At 35.8% G+C, this 16015-nt stretch overlaps 2 protein-coding genes across 4 annotated transcripts in view; both read right to left on the reverse strand.

The window, feature by feature from the left end:
- Positions 1-4674, reverse strand: part of ELOVL7 (ELOVL fatty acid elongase 7) — a 55778-nt gene extending 51104 nt beyond the window's left edge. The window contains exon 1 of the mRNA XM_039379756.1: positions 4610-4674. The gene's annotated coding sequence lies outside the window, so the exon portion shown is untranslated. The remainder of the gene's footprint in view (positions 1-4609) is intronic.
- The window catches only part of ERCC8 (ERCC excision repair 8, CSA ubiquitin ligase complex subunit), a 29138-nt gene continuing 16698 nt past the window's right edge, over positions 3576-16015 (reverse strand). For all 3 annotated transcript variants that reach the window (XM_027723511.2, XM_027723509.2, XM_039379755.1), the window contains 4 exons: positions 14428-14552; positions 13083-13280; positions 8001-8087; positions 3576-6300 (listed from right to left, as the gene is read on the reverse strand). In XM_027723511.2, the coding sequence (XP_027579312.1) occupies positions 6232-6300; positions 8001-8087; positions 13083-13280; positions 14428-14552 (479 nt within the window). In that variant the 3' untranslated portion in view covers positions 3576-6231. The remainder of the gene's footprint in view (positions 6301-8000; positions 8088-13082; positions 13281-14427; positions 14553-16015) is intronic.

A 16015-nucleotide genomic window follows, 5' to 3' on the forward strand; every position in this document is an offset into this window, starting at 1 on the left:
TGTGGTGCTTACTTGCTGGTTGGGATTAAGTCACAACACTCTTATTTTTCCTATTCCTGTCAAGCTTAGTGCTTGAGCAGTCTTGTGAACTACTACCCTTTGCCTTGCATCATTTTTCCTCTTTCTGGCAGGGAAAAAGCTTTGCCAGCACAGTTTTCAAGGCCACTAGAATATATAATAAACTTCCTTACTGATATGAGATGTACCAGTATGACCTTATACCTATCTAGGACACACAAAGCAAGCCTTCTAAGGTATTGAAACCTGTAAAAACAGGAATTCTGCTAAGCACAAATATAATTCTTATACCACAGAGTTCTGCATTTCTCACAGGTATCCACATCTAATATAGTAGTCCATTGCTGAGTGTTATTTAAATTACTTTGATATACTTCATTAGTCAACCTAAACTTCAATAGTTATCTAGAGTGGTAGAACAGGATGAAGCAGTTGTTTCAAACATTCATTTAGGCCCTCAGGTAAATTAGCTGTCTGCAAAACAATTAAGTGTTCTAGAAACTTTCTTTATAAACAATGATGATTAGTGTTCAGATGGCAAAGTTCCATGCAACTCTAGAGATTTTTTTTCCTTGGGAAATCGTTTATGCACTAGCCTGAGAAGTGCAATACATTCCAAGCACATGCCAAATGTGACCATTTCCCACAGCAGGTGTGTAGAACTGCTCAGTCCAAGGCTCCTGTTGTACTAGTGACAGTGCAAAACTACAGAACAGCATCAGACCATTAGGATACTTAACTTAGCTTCAACTCTGATAGGCCACAGTGCACAGTTCAGGTACAAAAATATATTCACTGGGGCCATATACTCCACCTGGAAGAACTAGAGATGGGCAAAATCTATTATTTTATAAAGTCTCAAAACTTTTTTTTTCATCTTTGCTAGCATGAGAATCATCATCAGCTGATTTCCTGTGGTGTTACAGAACAGTGTAGGAGGTGATAGCAACCGTAATTAACTGTTGAGCAACACAAGACACTCCCTACTGACTGCCACAAAACATGAGAACCTGATATTCTTAACATACACCTACTCTCTGGTGTATCTTTTATCACAGCAAATGTGGGCTCCCCCAGTGGCAGTGTTCGTTGTGTCCTTTGACACAGCGTACCTACAGAAAATAGGAAAGAAGCACATCAGCAAAGCTCCGTCAAGGTGAATCAATACAGCATCCCCAGCCAGGTACATCGGCGTGTGATGGGGCTGCTCACAGAAGCTGAAGTTAACAGCTCTGTACCACACTGCTGCCTACAGAACAGATGCACCCTAAGTTTTAATAAACCCCTTTTCTCTGCCCCCTATGTTAATCTATTTTGTATTAAACAAAGGCGTATACCTATCATTTTTGTTGCTGAATACATTACCCTGTTCTTGCTTAAGCATGCTACTCTAGATTACAAATATATGGTTGTAAAAATAACTGGTTGGACTGATTAAAACTGCTGATTATAATCTCCAATTTGGCATGAGGAAATTTACTACAAAACCTGTTTAGGACTGCAGATGTATCTCTGTCTCACAACTGTAAGAAAAGGCTGGATTTCCAGTCTTCTAAGTGTACAGACCTCAGTGACTGATGGAAAGACTCATTCTTAGCACAAAGCTAAAATATGTAACTAAAAATATCTTCATTTCTTTCTGCCTTAATTTGAAGGCAAATGGTGATAAAATGAAAAATAAGAACAAAGCTGTGTGCCTATGCAATTAAAACATTCTTTCATATGTACATAGAAACCTGCCTTCATAGTCCCAAATATTTTTTTCCAGTCTGTTGGGCTTGGTGGAATTTTGCAGGACTGGGTGTGGTTAAGGGTTCCCAGTGTGTTGGATGACACTGGTTAGTTGTCATCTGGGCAGAGCCCGTGAGCTGGTGGGTAAGGCTGACTACACACACAGAGATATGATTAGAAGGGATGAAGCTGTGGGGAGTAGTTATGCACCTGCCTGAATTCCTGGCTCCTCAGTCATCCATTTTTATCTTCCATTCCCACTGTTTTTATAAAATAGACTAGAAGAAAACAGAAGACAGGGGGAGGATGGAAGAAGGCATGTCCATTTCATAACTCAGCCTTACCCACACAAAAGTACTTTATTGATATGTTTTACATACTTCTGTTTCTTTGGGTATTACAAGCACTAACTCCTGACCACTGAAACAAATATACTGCCTTCAAGAAGTCTCTCAGGTGTCAAAACCATCAGCACACGTGTACTAAGCTAGTACTAGGCTTAGCCATTCTCAGTGGCAGATCCCAGGACAGTGAGCACTAAAGAGCATGCAATTCTCACCTACATGCACCAGACCATTACCTGCATGTAAAAATTAGGTAGGAAGAAAACCAAGAACTATCCTCCAATGGTGCCAAAGCAGTGGTACTTTAAATATTTTTATATCTTGTGTGCATAGACATATGTGTGTGTACATTCAAGGTAGGATAAGGACTATAATACAAGGATAAATAAAAGGTGAAAACCCCCATAACTAATTCTATTGATGTTCTCAAATCTAAGATTTTTTTAAGGTTTACAATGATAGGGGTCTTAAATTCTGGGCCCTAACCTGACTGAGGAAATCATTCTTGATTTAAAAAAACAGATATCTTGTGCAGCAAGAAGCCTGGACTGACTACAAACCCAAATAATGCAAAAAAAAGGTGGCAAACAAATCCATACATTTTTAAACTTATCAGTCTGTATGTAAGAGCTAGTATACCAGGGACAGAACAAAGGGCAAAGGGAGGTAAGCATATGGTGTTAACTTGTTCTTCCCAGTACTTGAGAGTTAGCTATATTTAAATTCACATGTGCTAATGCTTTCTTCCAGATCTGTGTACAGAAAGAAAAAAAGAACAAGGCTTTTCTTGGCTGTCTCAATATCAGATTCTTTCTGAGCATCACAACCTAGACATAAATAATCAGAGTTCTATCTTACTGTCTCCACAGAACTCAACTTCCACTTAAGCTGAAGGAGGCTTGTCTTAGGCTCTTTGTATTTCTTCAGTTGGACTAGCTCAGTCTGACTCCACCTTTATTGTTTCCTTAGGCTAGAAGGGAAAGGAAACTCTTTGATCTCTTGTAAGAATAAATGCTTTTCCATCTTTTGCTACTGGCTGTATCAAGCTCAAAGAAAGTCTTCTAAGCAATATTCAGTTTCTGGAATGGCCTGAAAAGATTAAATTCTCTAGAATCTAAAAGATTAGATTCTCTGTGCTCTCTGACAGAGTATGACTACTAAATCCCAGTACCACTACTGCAATAAGAATGAAGTTCATTACAGCCTAAGCTCTCTCCTTAAATTCTTAACTTTTTTACTGTTTTTAACAGTAAGAATCCACCTATCAGCTAGTTGGCTCTCAAGTGAATAACTTTATTTCAATATGAACACAGCACTCATTTCGACATCTGACTGGATTTTTAGATGTGGTTTTTTTCTGACTGATATAAGGATGGGAAGTGCAATTAAGTCTATACTATTCTACTTGATCCCTTTCTGGTTCTGAAAGAGCTCTGATACTATAAAAACACATGTTATAAGCATTGAAGCAGAACAGGTATAAACAAAGGAGAAGATTCAGATTTAATTATCACATCTAACACATAAACAAGAGATTGCACCGTTGCAACTGATACTGTTGGTTTAGTACTTAATTCTTGGCAGTGAAAAACAATATACAGGATACCTTCACTGTCCTTTAAAAATTTTCATTTTGAAGATACTAACACTTTAATTAGAAATTAAGTACAGACACCATAAGATTGCAGCAGACATAAAATACTTCTTTTTTCCTAGAAAAAGCTTGAATAATAAATTTACCACATCTACAGAAAACTAGAAGTACTGAAGGAAATCATAATAAAAATGCCATTCTTCAAAGTATAGTTTTCCTGGAAACTGGTGTTTGAGATGCTGGCAAGTACCAAGAGGTTTCAAGTCTTGCAAACTAAACACCACCTATCAGCTACTGCCATTATATGGAAGGTTTGCAGGTGCTAGGTTGTAGAATATGCCTGAATTATTGCTCGTATTTCTCATTTCCTTCTCCAGAAATGTTTCCCCTTCCAGCAGAGGAAAACAGTCAAGAGGGAGAATAATGCCATCAACAACTGATACCAGAAGAAGATTTGAAAGGACTCCTATGTACAAGATACTAGCTACAGTAGGAGCAATAAGCCCATAAGGCAAACATTTCTATTCTCAACTGTTTGGGACACTAAACCCAAAGGTGTCTGGGTGGGCAGATACCTGGGCAAATAATTCTCAGCCCACCTCTTCTTGAGCTGAATTCCACATTTGTGGTGCTACTTAGGCAAACCTGATGTGTAAAAAGTTATTCAGCAACAGTATGAAAATGATCCCCATAAAAGTTTAGAGGAAAACTTCCGCATTTCCAGATAGATCCCTATTCAGGGTTCTGTCTGGAAAGGTTCCATGGGACATGGCCCTGATGAGAAGGAGTGTCCAGGAGAGCTGGCTGATTTTCAAGGATAGTCCAAGCTCACATGGGTAAGGAAATTAGGCAAAGGCGGGAGGATGTCTGCATGCATGAAAAAGGAACTCCTGACAAAATCAGCATGCAAAAAGGAACCCACCTGGAGAACTGAATCCAGCTCTGTGGTCCTCAGCACAGGAAAGAGGTGGACCTGTTGGAATGGGTCTAGAGGAGGGACACAAAAATGATCAGAGGGATAGAACAGCTCTTTCATGAGGAAAGACTTATAGCATCTTTCATTAAGGAAGATGGGGACAAATTTGTTCCCTCGTTTTTCCGATTCTAGAGGGGAGCAGCCACTCTTGGTAATAAAAACTAATATGGGGAAAAAAATAGAAAATGCTCTTCTCTATTCCTGTAAAGTGAGTGTCGGGTGGGTCCTTAACTTCAGCCTAAACTTCTGGAATTCTTGACCCTACAGCTATACAGTCAACAGTGGATCTGTCCCAGCAAATATGCACTAAATATGAAGGTTGTTTAACTACAACATTCCCTTAATATGCCCACTCCTCAGCTGTTATCATTTTACAATGCTAGGCATATAGAATCTGACAGCCTGTATCTTGTACAGATATCAAAATAAAGAAGCACAGTGAATTATTCTATCATGCATACTAATGACAGAAATATCTCCACACCATACAAAAATTAAATTATTACCTTTCACTTGTTTGTACAATGTTCTTCCCCTTTGTCTGAATTTGTGGTCTAAACTTCCGCTCTACTTTGGAAGGAATTTTTCCTCTGTAGAGCTGCATCTATATCTGACACTAACCTTTAACTCAGCTCTCAGCTTGGTGACTACATTATGTCTGAAGCACAAACTAGTGACTGAGATGAGAATAACCCCATAAAATCCCTCCCTTTTAAAACAGAACAGGCATTAGGACCACAAAATGTTTTGAAACAGTTTTGAAGGATTACATTCAACATTCTTGAAATGTGATCCACTCTCTGCCTTGTACTGTACCTCAAGCCTGCTTTTCCAGGAAATCTTCAAGTTGGCTAGGGATGTGTGAAAAATTCATACATAAAAGACTGATCTTAAAAACCTGCTACAGGAGCAACAAAACCTCTAATTAAACTAGTCTCTATTCTTAACTTGCTGGGGCAGATTCAGATACTACCTGATGGGGTCACCATATAAATACTTGAATAGAGGATCCCCATATCTCTTTCTGAACTGAATACTGCCTTTATGGAAAAACATACAAAACTGAAAATACTAGAGAACAGGCACAAAAACCTGTTGACTCTCACAGCACATAAGCACTTGAAAATGGATTCAGTCTGCTCCACCTAGACACTGATAAAAATAAGCTGGTTCCTGAGCTAGTCCTCCTTCAGGCAAAATCATCTCTATCATGCATCTTGGAAATGAAGGGGTTATCTCCTCATGTACTAGTGATAATAGAAAAAATTTAATATTGACTGGTCTGGAGGGCTTTTATTTTTTCTTTATCAGCTGTTAAACACTAAATAAAGTATACCAATGTGTAAAGGTAAGTACAAAAGTCAGTATGAAAAAGTAATCCTTTAGATTTAACTCTAACAGTGACAAAAAACCACAGAGAACAGTGGAAATTTATTTCTGAAGACCTTGCTCTAACAGAACTGTACCAAAAATCCAGTCGTGATAAATCCAACAATATCCAATTCTGTAGATAAAGTCTGTGAATGCAGTGCCTGAATGTCGACTTTATATCAGCACATAATTTAAATTCAGCCTTCATCGTCACTGCTGCTCCATGCATCTTCATATGCTGGATTTAAATGTTGTTGAGGCAGAGACTAAAGAAAATATAAATTATCAGTGTTTTTCTTAACTAAAAATACTAAAATCTTAAAAGCGCAAAGCTAAAGGCATTTTTTAAAATTACTCTATGTAGACAAACTATTCTGTCTCTCATGAGTACTGGATTATTTTTAACTACCTCTTTGGTCATTCTGCTGATTAAAGACATGATAAATTATGAAAAGAAATAGTCCTCTATTTAATTGCAAATTCAACAAAAAATATCTGGAAGACTGACTGGAATTATTACAAATGTTTGGTATAAAACATAAACAAATGGATATTACTATGTTTATTGTGTGCCATTGTTTTAATTTAGGTCTTCATTTCCTCGGCCCAGCATAACTGAGCTAATGTTATGGTTTCAGGAAGCAGTCCTGGCCTTTATCCACATCCAAGATCTATTTCTCACATCAGCCCCACTAGGGTCCAAATAAACAGTTCATGCAGCTATGCAGTGCACTGAATCACAATGACTTAGGGTAATTTTTTTTTATTTACTTCTATTCTGGGTTCAGATTCTGGTTATGCAAGCACTCAAGTGGCTGTTTTAACACATGAGAGCAAGCAGGATCAACTGACAGCAGAACTACTTCTTACAGAGGCAGTGCTCATCTACAACATTTGCAAACAGCAGCTGCAGCTTAACAGATTTCAAAACAATGGCACGTATTACATACTGCCACCATGTCAAATTTAAATGAGCAGTTCTAATCAGAGCTAGGTAAATAATCTTATTGCTGTGGGTTTGTTTTCATTTTTCAGACTAAGAAAAATACAGTTTACTCACATATAAATTCTCACTTAGAGCAAAAATGGTAATTTCAGGTCAAGGGAACACATTTTGGGTTCAGGCACCTAACCTTTGAAACTACCTTTTTTTTTCTTTGCTTAGGTGTAGGGTAGTTTTGAAATAAGTTGTCTTATAAAGCAAAGCAAATGTTACAACAAATTTATGCTTCTTATAATTTTCCCATCCAAAATGGAACAACGCAGAAATTTTAAAAGCAACATTTTTGTATGGTATGGGGCAAAACATTAATATATCCTCATTTTTCAACATTCGTAGACTCTGATTCTGTGAATGGTTTCAGTTTCTTAAAATCTAGAATTTTTTCTGCTCAGACTGCTCACTGAAATTTTTATTGCCCAGTTTTAATACTGAGAGAGAGAAAGTACTCTCTTGGAAAACAGTGTTATACATGATCTTCCTGCAACAGACCTGGATATCTTGCCTCAGACATGAAGATAACCTCACTCAGAATGTACTTTATTATATTTCTGCATCAAAAATATTTAGGTATGAAGTGTGACATCCCTAATATGCTTAATGCACAATATATTCTTAAACAATTTAAAATACAATTGTTGGCACCTTTACAATTCCAAAATAGCACAAACTACAGAAAATAGTTTGGAAATAAAGGAAGCTAAAGCAGAAGTTGAAAGACCCATAGCCAAATTAACTACTTTTAACTAAGCAGGAAGCTAGAAGTCTGCAAAAGACTTTACTAGACTATGAAAGAAAATGTTCTCTCAAAACTGTATAATAATTAAAAGATTGCACAGAAACAATAGGTGATTCTGCTTTTAATTAGGAATTGTTACAAATTTTGATGGTGAATCACATACCTCATATTTAAATTCCACACAACAAGCCATAAAAAACTATAGTTCAAATTCCAAAATTCATTACCTTTTCAGAAATATCATCAAGAACTGGCTCTCGTGGAGCTGGTATCCATGCAAGGATATTGGAGTCTTTGCTACCACTATAAAGTTCCTTTAAAAAAACAAGCAAAAATTACTTTTATACAAATTTACAGAATAGTGATATAAGTACAACACTGGGGAGAAAAAAGATATAGAAAATTTATTTAAATATAAATTCAAGTCAATTTTTAATTTATACTATAGTTTTGATAAACAGTATTTTAAATAATATGCCAAAACAAAATTAATACATTTTTCTTTTCTTTCCCTGACTGCTCACCAAAGTAGCACAATCCACATTTAAATGAGCTTTATTGCTTTTAAATACATTTTTCTTCTTCCTTCTCTCACATCTCCTGAAAATACACCTATTTTAACAGTTAGTAAACTTCAAAGATTATTTATGGAGAAGTAAAAAAAAAAAAAAGGCAAAAAAGGAAAATATATTTTTATAATTAAAAAAGAGGAACAAACTCAAAAGAATCTAGCAATACACGTTAGAAAAGTGCATATGTACAGAACAAAGAAGTATTAAATAAATGTAGTTTCAGTATGCCTAGGAAAGGAAAAAGCAAATAAAGTAGAATTTGAAGCCTGTATCCTGTTGGAAAGGCACAGATAAGAAAGATCAATTTATTATTTTTAATATAAATAACTCTATTTATTATAGTGATGACTAAAGCCTGAGATTCCATTGTACAAGGCACCCTACAAACACATGGAAGCAAACAGTCCCTACACCAAACAGGTGAAAGTCAAATATATCTTAGTTTTCTTAGTTCTGTATTAAGGAAACACAGACTATCACTTTAACCTGAGGAAATTTTGCTAATAAGAGATACTGCACCATCTTTGCCATAAATTTTGCTCTAATAACACTTGTATTTTCCAACGTGCTACTTAAATGAACAGACATAAAGATATTTTCATATGCCTTCAATCTTGAATCATCCTCTCGCATAGTATAGGCAATGTCTGAAAACATTTGAGTACCACCGTGCATCTAAACTGTCTGAGTGAAGCACATAAAGTATTTTCTTTGGTATTTAGGCTAACAGTATGAAACTCTTGGTTCAAGTTGCTGGCTTTTACACTTAAACTAGCAACTCTCTGCATGTGGGCTCATTATTAATACATTGATTCAACATAAGTTCAAAATATTATAAGAGGTCTATCTTTGCAGAAGTCTCCTACATTATGTATAGTTAATTCTAAAACTGCATGAATTATGATGACATTTGGTGCAAAAACTTAATGCTCAATTCCTATAAATACTCATTTATGCGGGTAATCTCACTCAATAGAACTGACATACCCTCTTTTCTAAAACTAGTCCTATGCATAAAATTCTTTATCATAAAACACATGCAAGATTAGAGTTTACAGTTTTAAGACAATGAACCATGCTGCTTAACTTGCTTAAAAGAAAATATGTTACACCAAGGTATAGGTCAAATTCTACTATAGGACAAAAATTTTATCAGCAGTACACTAGTCAGGCCTTCTGTCTTTGATAGAATAAAGAATATCACTAGAACTCTAAAAGATCTTTCCATGCCAAAATATATCCCTGTGAGCAATGTCATAGTGACATCAGCATACTTCTATTTAATCCTTTTTACCCCTTGGCTCATTTTCTGATCCTGTTATGGCAAGATATTCCGTTAATATCCACTGCATTGAGCAATACTTACAATTAAATATTACAACCTGAAATGGTGACTCACACCTCAAGTCAATCAAAAGAAAAGCTAGTCACTTCCATGTAGGATTATGGTACAATACAGGAGAGTCACATATATTGCACTACAAACATGCTCCATGCATGTTTACAGTATATTATATAGAAAGACTGTAAATAAAACCTAATTTAACTTTCAGTTAACTTTACTTAATAGCTTACTACTGGATTTACCGAATACCTTTGCAGATGTCACTAGTGCTTCTTAAACACTATGAGAAGCTATAATTTAAAGCAAAATTACTTCCTGTTGCATACCTAATATTTTACGACATGTTATTCCTGCATGATCCTTTACTCGATTTCTTTTTCTGCAAGGGAAATGTAGGTCTTGTTTGTTTACTTAAATTATTCTAAGCACATAATACGGCACAATAGTATCTAGCATATTACATTCAACAGCAAACATCATCTAAGATATTGCACAATGAAGATTCTCTTTCACACCACCCTTGAAATTACTGTCCTCCTATTAAATTAATGCCTCTTATTAGAGGGCCAAATTCTGCAGTTCTTATTACTCAAGCAGACTAACATCTTATTAACTTCACAGAGATATTTACGTAAGAATAGTTTAGGCAAACAATATTAACTGGATTTTATGGTTCTGTTCCCAAGATCAGAAAAGGCTAAACTCACAGCATTCTGTGGAAAGAGCTCCATACCATATCTCAAACATAAAAAGTATTACATAAACATGCTAATTAATTTGGATAAGAACAGATAAAGACTAGTATCATTAGACTGCAAATAGCTAGCTGCTTGGGTATCAGTGATCATATTTGATTATATGGTTCTGAGTAAACGGAAGACACTTCTCACCTCAAATACATAATTGGTGCAAAGTTTAAGTTCTTCTTAGAGCTTATTCTGGTTATGAGGTGAAACAAAGATAGCAATTAAAATACAGTTTATGAACAGAAAAAACATGAGGGACTGGCAGCAACCAACATCAATAAGAAATTTTCAACACAGTAAAAAATGTAAGGAAAATCTAAGCACCAGATTTGATGATGGGTAGGACAAAAATCAGTCAGACAGCAGAAAAAGTTTAGAAGACTGTTTAAACGAAGAACACTGAACAGTGACAGAGACTCAATACTAGATGGAAATGGTCAAAACTATGCATAAAAATGTAGAATTTCCTTCATATGAAGATAGTGCACTTATGTCAAACATGCTAATAAGTAACAAAAACATTAGAAAACCATCTGCTACACTTTTCAGCAGCAAATGCATATCTTACACCAGAGGCTTAGAAGAATCATCAATGAAAATTTATGGCTTGCTTAAGTTAATTATGTTTTGACATGTATTTACAAATTACAAAGGTGAAAGTGACCTAATATGCCAGTCAGGAAAAAACAAAACAAACAAAAAAAAGCAGAATGATACAGATACAAATGAATTGACATTTCTTTAGTCCTAAACAAGACAACCGAAAAGGTGATTAAATGATGCAGTTACTGTAGAGTTAAAATACAGGAATATAAACACCAGCCAATACAGTTTATAACAAAGCAGGTTTTGTCAAGCAAAACTAGTAACAAACTAGAAATGTACAGCTGTGAATAACTTCGCAGCATGCTGATTTAATATTGCTTGAGAGAGTAAAATAAAAAAAGTGCCTAAAATATAGGTACCTCAGAAAAATAATTTAACCTGCAAAATCATAATTTCTGTTGGAATTATATGAAGACAGATGAATGTACTTAATCGTCTCAAGACAGAATGAGCTATTTGGAAGTACATGTGTGAACACAGTCAAAATAACAGTACCACTACCTTTGGTGTTGATACACTGACTTATACCAATGTTACTTCATCAGAGTAACTATTTAATACAACTGAAAGCAGAGCATTTACAGAAAAATAAAATCCAGTCACACTTCTAGAACGTAGAACTGAACTCTGGAAAAGGGTAATTCTGAAAGAAAATTAGGAATCACAACAGATAAATAAATGAAGTTGTTGACATCCATAAACCTACAGATATAGTGACAGATGAATTTTTTGTGTGCATACACACACACACACGAGTGATCCTTTACTATGGATCTTAGAAGCCAAGGTAGAGACACCACATGTAAAACAAGTAAAAAATGTTTCACAGTGAGATTTAATTAGCCTTAGTTCTTCAGTTTATCAAAAAGAATACCAAAGATGACTTTATATAAACGTACTAGAACTTCTGTTGGGAACCTATTCTTGGAAACACAAAGGGCTTTTCAAGAACAGTCTGGAAAAAATCTACTTTAGCTACAATGTGAATATTCCAGCTTTCAGTGGATGTAGAATTGCACTGCCTATTCATACCAGAACTGCCTTCCAGGCCTAATAAGGCTTATTAACTTGCAATCTGTTGCGTATTCATAACTTTCAGTGAAGTCTGTCTCAGTGATACAGCAACGTTCAGTCAAAGTTATTTCACTCAAAGCAGAAGCTACCAGATTCACTTCTATGGTGCATTGTATGAGAGGTCACGAAAAGGTATCTGCATGCCCTTTCTCCCTCAGATATTTCTGCCTGATATTCAGAAACAAAAGGCAAGGAAGGAGGAGGTAGAACGTGAAGTACAATCCTTAACATGTGAGGGCAACTATGTAATGGCCTGAAAATCCATACTAACATCCACTCTGCTCTTGCCAAACACACACCATACGAACAATCTGTTCTAAAGTATGTCACAACAAATTAAGCTTTTTTATCCTTAAGTCTTTTGCTGCAAGAGAAAAATATACCATAGGTGGAAAAGAAAAGAAAAAGAAAGAAGGCTGCCATGCACTATGAGTTCCTGTAATGCTAAGGTATTTCTCAGGTGAAATGTTCTCAGATTAATTTAAGAATATCATCGTGTTCTCAACACTTCATCCAAAGTATAACTACAGGCATTTGAGCAAGAACTTTAGAGCCTTCTCAGTACTGACAGCAATACTAATGCACTTCACATTCTTTCTTACTGTGATTAGTCTTAGGTATCTCTGAGAAAGACAAATACCTCCTCTTCAGTCTTACAGAAAACAGGCAAAAGCCTTTATGCATATTTATTAGTGAGTATGTATGCCAAAAAATTACTAGAAGTATATTGAGAAGTTACATATGTGAGATAAACTGAATAGTGGAAGGAAGCTAAACCAGAAAAGGCCATCCCAAGAATTTCACCAAACTTTTCTTGCATGACATGCAAGCCACAGAACTCTCTCTTATGTCACGATCTTTGATTAAAGCATATTCCTGAAAAGTTAATGCTTTTATAGTGCAAATTGTACAGCAGTCTGCATAAATATTGCAGTTTGTCCGGAATACTGGTCTTATTTTACTTACCTGAAAATGAGGTTGAAATACACAGCAGTTGACAGTACTATAATGCCCTCTAAGCACAGTTATCAGTTCTCCTGTGAAAATTGTATAAACAGCAATGGTGCTTCCATATGGTACAAAGGCAAACTCTGGATTACAGCCACAAGAGATGGCAAATTTGAGTCCTTTCCAACTTTCATTACAGACTTTCCCATAGTTCACCTGTAAAATGAAGGATTATACAGTTAGCTATTAAGTAAAAACCACAGGAAATTATATTAAAACATCAATTTTATTTCATCCTTAATACTCAATAAAATTAATTTTGAGTTATGTTTGTATAACTCCTGATATTTCACATTACAGATGTCTATCAAGAGAATCATTTTTGTGTTCATTCAAGATCACTTTTCTTAATATCAACTTTAAGAAAAGGAAAGAAAGTTATGTCTAAAAATCAGCAGTTCCACTCTAAGAAATAGAATTTGCACAGGCTGTTCCATGCCAGATCTACATCAAACACCTAAACTCTCACTGAAATTAGACATGGTTGAGGAACTACCACCTATCGTGGTTTAGGAATGGTATTCTCCAATTTAGCAGTCCTGCTAAAACCATGCCACAGCTCACTCCCCCTCACCTGCCTCCAATTGAAAGCACAAAGGGCAGAGATCACGGGTTGAGATAAGAACAATTTACTGGAAACAGCAATAAGAAAACAAACTCTAACAGCAACAATATTAATAACACAAGGTATAGGACAAGGAAACAATTTACACATAAAATAAAACAATACTGGACCGTTTCACCCACCAGTCTCTCCCCCAGAAGGAACACCCTTCTCAGAAGAGAGAGAGTAAGCCCCCTTCCCCTGCCTCTGTCAGTTATGTGGGGTGGTACTGAATAACATTGGGGTGTTGGCCACGCCTCCTCCTGATGATCTGTGCTGAAGCCAGGACTTTATCCACCCCTTATTCTATACCACCTATGATTCTATATATGCCCAGATGCTATACCTTCCCACTATATACATATACATTTTTATATAAATACACACAACCACAGGTATCATTTCTGTAGTCAATGGCCATCCTTCCAAGATGTCTGTTGAGTTCATTTAGACCACGACTATGAGTTCCATCCATCCTAGAGGTCTTCCAGGGCAGGAAGGCTGGTGTGCTGTCAACTGGTGGCAAGCTGCATTAGAAGCTCACGACTGGGGTATCTGGAGTAACCCATATTCATTGTCCATGGCATTTATGGCATACAGTGGCAGTATAATTCAGCAAAAAATTCCAGCTTGGTTTTTTTAGAACAAGTAAACCTATGACACAAGTAAAAACATAACTGAAGTTCCTTGAAAACTTACTAATGTGTTTTCTCCAGTGGAGCTGTTCCAGAGTCTCATCCGATCATCTGTACCAATGGTTAACAGATGAAGTCCATCACTGGTATAGCATAAACCATTAACTCTCCCATTGTGAGCAGTATTTGCTGTCAGGAAAAAGAGCTGGTTCAGGTTTCTAGAGAAGAATTACTGCTTTGTATACATTTTTAGTTCAACGCAGAGCACTGGAAGTGCTGTTTAAATGGTAACATTCAGTAAATTAATAAGTTAACTTCTGGTTTATAAAAACATCTGGCTGGCCAACAGCCACCAGTAGTGTTCCTCAGGGTGCAATTCAAGGGCCAGTTCTGTTCAATCTGTCATCGAGTGGTTGATGCTCTCAACCTGTCACTGTTTAAGAAGCATTTGGACAATGCCCTTAACAACATGCTGTAGCTTTTGGTCAGCCCTAAAGTGGTCAGGCAGCTGATGATCATCGTAGGTCCTTTCCAACTGAATATCCTATTCTATATTGTTCATGGAGTACTAGAAATTAATTTCATTGAGTTTACCCTGCAGTACTGCACATGAAGTATGCTAAAATCCAACTCTGTGCTACCACAGCAAATCTAAATATGGCATCCGTGAACTAACTCACTGAAAAACAGACAAAGTATCTCTACATTGTACTACACTACCTAATTTAGACATACCTTTTAGGTAAAAGTGTTATCAGCTTTAATATTTTTTTTAAAAATCCTATTAGCTTCATTTGGTTTAGTTCATATATATTTTAATAAATCAGACATCCTAGTCTATGTGATTAATATTAGATTGCCAAAAAATCATCTTGAACCTGTCAGACAGAAATAAAGTTGAAAAGAAAGATGTTGTGTTTGAAAAGTCAACACATTATTCAAAGGAATGTATAAAATGGCACTAATTATCTTTGGAGTTACAAAGAATTTTGGTTTTTGTTAAGCAAAATTTGTCCTTTTTTGACAAAGTCTTAGCTTTCTTTAGACCATTTTCATCTCAGTAATTTCTTGAATTTCAATGAAATTTAAAATAGTCAAAACCAAACATCTATATTACCATGCTACAAATGACATAATGGAGAGAGTGGCTATTAAAACAGATACTCTCTGCTACTTCATATCCTCTGACCACACATTTTGGAAAATCAGTTTGACTTTACAGACATTTTCATGAATTTTTCTACATGCAATTTAAATTGCACACAACAAGTCAGACTGAGCGGTAGGTTTAATCACTGATTTATGCTACAAAAATCCCTTTGTCCAGAGGTATAATACAGAGTTTCTCCATTGTGTTCAATTCCAAATACTATGTATTTCTATCTCAGAATAGCAACTGTTTAAGTACTATTTTGGACTGTCAAAATGAAATTTATTTTGTCCAGAACTGGCCACAATTCATGAGGTTTGGGGGTTTTTTTCAGTTTCAGAAATGTCACTTAAAAATACATAAAAATGTTAATGCTGTAGTCAATTACAGCTAATACGAGGCATCATTATGCATTTGATTGTACTAAGATTTAATTCAACCTCCTGTAAAATGAAATACAATCATAACTTTACACTCTGTTGTAGGCTTTGGGTATAAAAGG

Source organism: Pipra filicauda, unplaced genomic scaffold, assembly GCF_003945595.2.
Source record: "Pipra filicauda isolate LSUMZ 115617 unplaced genomic scaffold, ASM394559v2 scaffold174_size2080704_pilon, whole genome shotgun sequence".
Taxonomy (NCBI): Eukaryota; Metazoa; Chordata; class Aves; order Passeriformes; family Pipridae; genus Pipra; species Pipra filicauda.